The sequence below is a fragment of the Dermacentor andersoni genome, chromosome 10 (genome assembly GCF_023375885.2).
Source record: "Dermacentor andersoni chromosome 10, qqDerAnde1_hic_scaffold, whole genome shotgun sequence".
NCBI classification, from domain to species: domain Eukaryota; kingdom Metazoa; phylum Arthropoda; class Arachnida; order Ixodida; family Ixodidae; genus Dermacentor; species Dermacentor andersoni.
The window spans coordinates 95,656,033-95,665,320 of record NC_092823.1 but is presented as its reverse complement, the minus strand read 5'-3'; the positions used below and the strand labels follow the sequence as shown (position 1 = coordinate 95,665,320).

Below are 9,288 nucleotides of genomic sequence, written 5' to 3'. Positions count from 1 at the left end.
CAACGCCCGAGCAACAAACGTTTACATTACAGAGAGATCAGCACTGTCGGTATTCTAAAGTCCTTTCAACCACGAAAGTTTCCTTTTAGTACTCTCCGAGAAAAACTACAGTTCAAATGAAAATAAAAGTTCCACTTCTGATCCTTTTGTATATGTGTATGTGGGATGGCACTTTGCGTGATTCGGGGAACCTGAATCTATTTCTACCGTTTCAAACAGCAGTAAAGTGAAGGACGCGTGTAATAAAAACAGTTTTATTGGCTGTGCTTTTAGCCGAGGTATCCTCCACCAAAACCAGAACCGGCGTTCTGCCCGAAAGACGACTGTCCGTATCCTCCCTGGTTACCGGCAGCTCCCTTTCCAAATCCAGCCGAGCCCTGGTTGTGTCCGGAGCCGAAGTTCTTGCCGTCAGAGGACGAGAATCCCGAGGTGTGGCTGTAGCCCCGGTTGTTGTTGTAGGCATTCACGTTTCTATTTGCAGCACCACCACCGAAACCCGCGGTTCCCTGGTTGTGCCCCGCTGCACCACCCTGGAATCCTCCCTGGTGGCCGCCGGTTGAAGAGCCGTAGCCAGACTGGTGGCCTCCACCGTAGCCAAGACCGCCACCATAGCCGAGTCCTCCGGTGCCAAGACCGAGACCGCCGGTGCCAATGAGGCCGGCGCCGCCCACTGCCGGCCCAGCGAGACCAGCTCCGCCGTAGCCGCCGAGTCCAGCTGCTCCGATACCTGCACCTCCGAGACCACCGCCGACGAGACCGGGACCCACGCCACCGCCGTAGCTGCCGACACCAAGACCACCGCCCAGAAGTCCTCCGCGACCTTCGACTTTTTCCTTCTTGGCGGCTTCCTCGGCGAAGGCTCCGCAGGTCATGAGGGCGCAGACAGCGGCGGCAACAAAGAACTGTATTTAGAATAAAGTAATGAAGGTCGTTAAATGAAGTTGGGCACAAGAATCGAAAACAACCCCTAAATGTAATGGAGGTTTTGAGAACGATACTGAAGCAAGTGTCCCTCGTCTATGTATGCGCTGTAAGTGACGCTTGAGAACTATGCCTATTAACCACGGCATTTGCGAAGAGTGGTGCGCTTGCGTTGAACACAAATTATTCTTTATAGTAGAGCGGAGCGATAGTCAGTCTTGATGATTCATCAGTGTAGTACACGGCAAGGCGCTCTCGAAATTGCTGGCAATGAATTATATTGTAAGGTATTTCAAAAGTGATCTTTGAAAATGTACACAAAGTGTTTGCTGAACATGGCTTTAGGTATGGTTGAAATGATTCTTCAAATCGGCCATAGGCATTTTGCAAATTAGAAAAGACCGTTCATTGTAATTGTAATGCAGTAAATTGTAACAATTTTCTGCATGACTTGAGAACATTATCGAAACAATATGTTCAAGGATAGCCAGTGCATTTAGAGCAGTACATTACATGATTATTGAATTTCTCTTTATACGCTTTTATGTGCATAGTATGTGTACTAATAATCGTAAATTTGCTTCCGAAAGATTTTTTTTAAGTAGTTGCAAATGTTTGAAATAAAGGCATTCATATTCTTAGACGACCCGTTTGCCCAGCAACTGCTCTGCTTCTTTAAAATTTGTTCCTTAAAAGTGAGAATATTTGCGATATATTTAATACCAAAATATAATTACAATAACCCCTCACCGTAAAGGTCACTACTATGCTATGCCGAAGAAACAGGGTTACCTTCATCGTAGGTGAGATTCTCGTCCTGTACCAAACTTGAAGCTGAAGAAAGGCAGAGAGCTCCTTAGGTGGTAGGATCAGTCGTTGGCAGTGACTGAATCTCTGTCGCTGAGTGGTTCTCTTTTATACCCGACTCAGAGCGGGCGCCGTTGTGCAAAGTGAAAGCACAAACACAAAACAGGATATGACGCAGAATTGCTTCTACGAGTCGACATCGTCGTCGGCCTGATGGCACCAGCACCGAAAGAATCCCCTCACATCAAGTCGAAGACGTCATCTCTGAACCTAAACTTGTCTCAGCTTTCCACGCTGTGTTCTGCGAAACTTACCTTCATTCCGCGCAATGTTATAGTATTTAGGGTTCCCCGGCTATCATCCTCTCCGACGTGCCTAATTCTTCCCTGTCCCCGTCTTATATACTTTTATGCTTTTATGCCTCGGAAGACCTAGAAAAGAGCTATTACACGTAATACCCTTAAATTTTGTTTAGACTGTTTACGTAAATTACATTTTTACCCTAAAGGTTACTGGAATGAAGGCCTGGTGATCCATTAGGTGTCTGTGGAAGACTACTTAAACTACGAGAATCACTGTACTGCACAGTAAAAGTGGTGCGTAGAATCTCTACAAACTTTATAATCAAGTTATATACAAGCTCTAGTGTCAACGTGCGTCACTGGTTATGGCGAACGAGCAGCGCATTAGAAAGAAACACCAAAACGATATTACCGCATATAATAATCCCTGCTTCATAGTCACAATAAACCCATCGTCTGCGCGTCTCACAGAATTATCTGGGTATTTATTCACTTTGCAGCTTCCTTGCCAGCAATATCCTTTTTTTCGGAGGAGAAATAAAAAAAATTTTCATGCTATTCTCGATCATCTGTGCAGATAACTTTAACAGGTCACGCTCCGCATATTTTACTCACGTAACGTAAACCGCGGGCAACCGCTTTAGTTATCAATGGCCAGTCAACCGTTTAACGATCAATGCAAGGCTAACCCGAGCAATAGACGAGTCATAATGGTAAGAAGTACTCATACTAGTTGTTACTAGAGTTCAGCGGGGCATTGAACGTAGACGAAGACCGGGCGTTTCCAACGTAAGATCACTGGGCCGCGAAGCTGTCGGTTGTTTGTGAAAAAGTGACTTTTCTTGCTGTTCCTTCTGACCGATTGTGGTGGGGAAATTTGAAGTGGGGTACGTTTTTGAGGGGGCACAGATAGGCCTTGTTGTCAAGTTGCAACGCGTACGAAATACAATTGAAGGTGCTTGCCAAATGGCGCAGCACTTGAAGCTTCAGTTTTGTTTATTTTTTACTATTTTGAGACGCGGCTGTACTCCCTGCCGCACACCTTGCTTCGCGTCACTTACCGCAAAAAAAAAATCGCTTCACGCAAATACCAAGCTATATTTCGATAAATATATCATCCGTAACCATTCTCTGCACACGCCGTGCTTTGCACGTGTCCGAAAATGGCGCCAGGTGTGGCTGCATCACGTCAGGAGGGGAATGCAATTTGTTAGCGCACGTAGATTTCAAGCTGGCGAGTGTTTAAATAAGAATGCCCTATTCGTTCCACCTCCATATTTACCCTCTTTGCTGAGCGATGCGGCAGCTGTCGCCTAGCCTGCTTGATAATTCTGCTCGCCGCTACGTTTGCCCCCGGCGATCAAACGCGTTGCGATCCGTTTTTCCTTTCCCGGTGCGTAACGCAAGAGCGCGGATTGTATCACTCGTGCCAGAAGCTCGTCTCACTCTTGTAAGAAGGGAAGGTGGTTTCGCAACCAGAAACAAAATTAAAATCTGCGCGTTCAAAAATAAAACAGTTATCTTTGCCTATGCCAATTATGCATTGTTGGCCGCTCACTGCCTTGCGGTGGCCACACATCGAGCATTAAAGTTTATTTATCCCGTATGTTACACCAAGTGACCAAGGAAAAGGCTGGAGCTGCACGAGAATCTCTCTCTGAAATCAACACATGTAAACTAAAGACGACAACATATGGTCAATTATTACTGCTATAACCTTAAAAAACATGAATCGATCGTGGCATAAAAAGAGCAGTGCAACCTCTTCGATGACTACAGCTGTGAACAATTAGCAATCAACCCAGCTAGAGATCAGGGACCGGAAACAATAGGCCGCAAACGGAAGCAAAATAAAACAAAATCAAAAAGCACGGTGACCATCTTTTCTATGTAGTAACACTGATGTTTGTATATCTACAAGCATCAGGAATCAAGGAGTTGTCACAGGTGACCAATCCTCAAAAACCCACAGTAATTGCAGAAATTGCTGAGTCGCTGTGTTTGAAGGGTAAACAAAACCGAAACAATGTATCGTTGCGAGTGGACATGGCCGAGGCCACCGGTGGGCATACCGATATTAGCTCAGTGCACAAACGTAGACGCACTTTTATTAGGTGCAAGTTTGGAAAACCAGAGTGGTCAAACTTATTTTGATGTAGCCAGTGTGCAGGTTTCGGAAGTAAGACGGTGTTTGTTGTACACGAAGTTTCCCAAAAGAGTGCTTGTTAAAAGAAGGCCGTCCGAGAAAAAAAAAGAAAAAAAAGACGAAGATAAGAATGGATCGGGCGGAGAGTGAATGTCGCTACGCAATGACATCGCGGAAGTCACAGAGGCGTATCACCGTCCAGGTAAGGAAAAACAACGGCTACCCGTTACTACAATTAAATAAATGTGGAGAGCCTCTGGGCACAAACTTCTGCGTCGTATCGGTGAAGTGTTTTAAGGACCGATTGTAAATGCGGATATATTAAACCATACTCTTTTGATGTGTTGGTATGTCATAATGATTAGCAATAACTCTAATATAAGTTATGTCTGTGCAACGCCTAATTACTACTATTATAGGATATATAAGCAGAACCTCGAGAAAACTCGTTGTTGGCTATTTTGTTATTGAGAAAGTCTTTATCTGATGTTTGCGAAATGCTAAAGTACTTGTGCATGTTCCAGGTCTGTAAATACAACGCAGTTTTAAAAGATTTTTGTTTAGCCTACACTGAACTTGTAGTAATGCGAAATTCAGACAGAAGGTTCTCTTTCTTTCATGCAGTCAAGCATTCGTGAAAAGGGAAATTGTCATCCGCCAAGCACCAGCACGAAACTAAGAAGGAAAGCAACAAGTGTTCCACAGAAATGAAGAGGAAAGGGAAGAAAACCTTTATTGAGTCATAGATTAAGCGGATGGCTTCCGTCTGCGAGAAGGGCGGCCCTCTGTCCAGGAATCATGTGGCCTTTGCTCTGCTTGAGGCCCGTTGTGTCAGCTATCGTAACGACGTTAGTCGTTCAGGTCCGACCTCATCAGCACGGCCTGCCACTGCTCAGGCGTAAGGTTGGGCATCTTCGGGGCTGTCTGCCCGTTGGACCAAGCTCACTTGAGGTGATAGAATGATGAGCACTTGTCACACAGGGGGCAGTTCTTGTAATATAATGTGGAGTGAATGGCGTGTAGTATGCCTAGGCGGAGATACGTGTTTGTCAGTAATTGTTTCCACACCACTGCTTCCCCGCCACCCAGAGTCTTGTGCGGTGGCGGGTAGGTGCGAGGATTTAGACAGTGGTGTTGAATGGTAGCATTATATTGTAGGAGCACTGACTCGAAGAAAGGTCAGGAGTGTTCTTCCAGAAGCACCCGGATGGCATGAGCTAGTACATGCTGATTTCCATGGAGCTTCATAGTTGATGAAAAATTTCTCTTGGTACGGGGCTCAGCACGAGAACCAGGGCCTTCCGGTCGCTCTACCCTCTCATCTAACCTGCAGGCTACGGATAGCACAACGAGGCCGAAATAATGGACAAATAATTGTACAGGAACACTGAACATGTGGAATAAGTTCTGCATAAACCCGCAAGGTCGAGGAAGGTTTTTTTTGCCATTATATAAAAAGAAATGCTGCTATGTATTGTTTGAACTTGATATATTATTAGTGTTGAAATGCAATTACGTTTTACTCCTTCTGTTTCTGCTATACCGCTGTATTATGTTTTTTTGTTACTTCTCAGTGCATCGTATATTTGAATTTTTACTTTGTATTACATTAAGTTTAATTGTAATTCTGCATTGTGTATGGTTCCTTGATTCATGATGTGTGTCAAATTGTACTTTTTTTACTTCACTGCTGCCATTTTGTAAACGGGCCCACGACCCCGTCAAGCTGCTTCACGGCAGCTTTTTGTCCCCGGCCTTTTTCTCTTGGAGAAATAAATGAATCTTGAATCTTGAATCAAAAAAGAAAACGGTCATTCACCCGACCGTGGCTATAAGGTACAAAGCTGACAGGAAATTTGCGATGGTCCGAAGATTGAAATTTCTTGCTTCTAATTTGATGTTCGAAGTTTGTTTGTTTCAGGTAAGTTAATATGAATTGTCTTGCAGGATCGCACCCCTGTCGGGCGGCTGCCAATTTTCTCTTTCAGGAACTTTGCTCAACCTCGAGGATTTGCGCTGAACTGTTTCCGAATAAACATTCTTGTTCAGAACGGCAGCTGTAAAGACGCTCAACATAGGCAAACTGTTAATAAAACATTACGATAGTGCGGGAAGAGTTGGATGGATGTAGTTGGCATAACTACAGTAAGACAAAGTGTTATGAGCTTTCATAAAGGCTAATTGAAATGTTCAGTCTCGGCGACAACATTCATAGTATTACAGTCTCTTCCGCGTGGAGTACCTCTTCTCTTATATCGGTAGGCTACTACCTAAAATTCATTTGCGGTAACGCATTCGAGAGACGTCAAAAACATATTTAGCCCCGTATGGTCTATTACTACCGAAGTATGTCTTATGGGGAACTATGTTTATGATGAACTGCCAAGCTTGACCTTCAAAATAATGAAGATGGGAGTGCCATGACTAGACCTTAGATTCATCTCTTATTTTTATTCAGACATCGCAGCACAGCACATTTTCTAGCCTTAACGATTCGGGCAAAACACTTGAACGAAAAGAATATACTTTCAGGTACAACCCTTATATATGAGCATTTGTCCGGCACTTTGGAAAACCGTTCAAAGGCTGTCAATACCGGTGTAACAGGTAGAGGTAAGGCATAACTCCTTTGTATGACAGGGTCACAGACAGAAAAATACTGCAATTTATCAACCATCTTCCAAAAGGGGATGTTTAAAGCTGACGAAAACAAGTCGCTATGCAGAAATTTTGATTCCAGCCTGAGACATCCGTTGCGTGAACACTGTCGGTCCCAACGCCCGAGCAATAAACGTTTACATTACAGGGAGACCAGCGCTGTCCGTATTCTGAAGTCCTTTCAACCACGCAAGTTTTCTTTTGGTGCTCTCTGAGGAAAGCTACAGTTCAAATAAAAAAAGAAAAGTTCCACTCGTCATCCTTTTATATCTGTGTGTGTGGGATGACACTTTGCGTGATTCGGGGAACCTGAATCTATTTCCATCATTTCTAACAGCAGTAAAGAGAACGACGAGTGTATTAAAATCAGTTTTATTGACTGCGCTTTTAGCCGAGGTATCCTCCACCAAAACCAGAACCGGCGTTCTGCCCGAAAGACGACTGTCCGTATCCTCCCTGGTTACCGGCAGCTCCCTTTCCAAATCCAGTCGAGCCCTGGTTGTGTCCGGAGCCGAAGGTCTTGCCGTCAGAGGACGAGAATCCCGAGGTGTGGCTGTAGCCCCGGTTGTTGTTGTAGGCATTCACATTTCTGTTGGCAGCACCGCCCCCGAAACCCGCGGTTCCCTGGTTGTGCCCCGCTGCACCACCCTGGAATCCTCCCTGGTGGCCGCCGGCTGAAGAGCCGTAGCCAGACTGGTGGCTGCCACCGTAGCCGAGACCACCACCATAGCCGAGTCCTCCGGTGCCAAGACCGAGACCACCGGTGCCAATGAGGCCGGCGCCGCCCACGGCCGGGCCAGCGAGACCAGCTCCGCCGTAGCCGCCGAGTCCAGCTGCTCCGATTCCTGCACCTCCGAGACCAGCGCCAGCGAGGCCGGGTCCAACACCGGCGCCGTAGCCGCCGACTCCGAGACCACCACCTAGGAGTCCTCCGCGACCTTCGACCTTTTCCTTCTTCGCGGCTTCCTTGGCGAAGGCACCGCAGACCACGAGGGTGCAAATAGCAGCTCTAACGAAGAACTGCGTTTTAAAGAGAGAAATGAGGACGTTTAAAGAGTGGTGGTAAGGACAGGAGCGTTGAAGACTACTTGTATAAATTCTTGTATATGTGCAATTGCGATTTTGGCATAGTAAACTAATCATAGCCTCTACAGCGCGACCGATAGCGACGATACTTCGACTATTACGGTAAGGTCCTCTAGTATTCCTGTTCTTCAAGAAAATAGTCGGACCAACTAGAAATTGTTGGGGGACTTTTTTTTTTACTTTTAGTGCATTTTATGCGGCTCTCAAAGAGGTCACGACAAAGTGAAAATTATGTATAAACAGAAGTGCCGTGATGTGTAAGCTCGACACAATCGCTTTGTAGTTCAGTTTGAGCACGACTGTGCATAACTATGTTGACAACCAACAGGCTTTGTCTTTCATTTTTAATGACTATGTAGCAGCGGGACGCAACTACCCCTAGTTGATTTGACCGCTGTTCAGCACTGACAATGTTTTAACGCAGTGTTACTCATAACGGACTTAAACCAGAAAATTGCTTGAGCGTTCACGCTTTCGCTGTCAACCCGTGCGCCGAGCTGTTGAGAATCAGTTATTTCGAGTGGCTTTGAATGAAGTGAGCTGTGAATGTGGGGATAAAAAGATGCTTGTGGAACATCAGGTAATGTGAGCTAAAGATGTCTTTTACAAACATCTAAAGTGAAAGAAAAAATACAAAAAAGCTTCCTGCGTAAAACCAAAACAGCACACCGCACGAGAGTCATTTTTAGAGTTGGCAAAAATATTTTCGAGCTTATGCAAGACATTTTTTCTGTTATATATCATAGTTAGTTACGTTGCGTTGGTATTATTTGCTACCTAGTTATGCGGCATGTGACATGTCGCAACAGCTAATGCGTAGGTATTCTAAATTTTTTTTTGTATTACCGTCACAATATTAGGCACAGCGTTTCTCAGAAGCCAATATCCTTAATCACGTAGTCTACTTAAAGAAAGTTATTTATTTCGTTATCCGGTAAACTAGAGCAATATAGTTAGAATAATTATTTCACATCATCGATATTACCGTGTTACAAAGTAAGGATAATATTACCTTCATCGTTGCTGAGAGACTGGCTGAACTACTTGCACAGGGCTGCCTGGAATGTAGGATCGACCGCTTGCAGTGACTGAGCCCCTGTCGCTCCCTTTTTATACCCGGCTAAAGATTGCTGACTGCCCGCTAAGTGGAATCGCAAATACCAAACAGGAAACCACGCGAAAAAAACGTTTCTACGAGTCGATCGCTGTCGTTGTCATTTCGCTGCAACACGTAAGAAATCCAATAGTGAGAATTGTGGGCGTTATCGTTCAACGATCGACTCGGTATTCTTAAAAAAAACTGACGTCTCCTCCGCCAAACAGTGTAGTGTTGATCGTCCACAGTTGAGAACCTCTCCAGCGCACGGA

At 45.1% G+C, this 9,288-nt stretch overlaps 2 protein-coding genes across 2 annotated transcripts; both read right to left on the bottom strand.

Moving 5' to 3' along the window:
• Positions 1–240: 240 nt before the first annotated feature.
• Positions 241–1,812, bottom strand: LOC129380143 (uncharacterized). The gene is made up of 2 exons (XM_055061072.1): positions 1,714–1,812; positions 241–902 (listed from the first exon to the last, which is right to left on the bottom strand). The coding sequence occupies exons 1-2, from the start codon at positions 1,717–1,719 to the stop codon at positions 270–272; spliced, it is 639 nt and encodes a 212-aa protein (XP_054917047.1). The 5' UTR covers positions 1,720–1,812; the 3' UTR covers positions 241–269.
• Positions 1,813–7,190: 5,378 nt separating this feature from the next.
• Positions 7,191–9,000, bottom strand: LOC129380274 (uncharacterized). The gene is made up of 2 exons (XM_055061071.1): positions 8,933–9,000; positions 7,191–7,854 (listed from the first exon to the last, which is right to left on the bottom strand). The coding sequence occupies exons 1-2, from the start codon at positions 8,936–8,938 to the stop codon at positions 7,222–7,224; spliced, it is 639 nt and encodes a 212-aa protein (XP_054917046.1). The 5' UTR covers positions 8,939–9,000; the 3' UTR covers positions 7,191–7,221.
• Between the last annotated feature and the right edge of the window lie 288 nt (positions 9,001–9,288).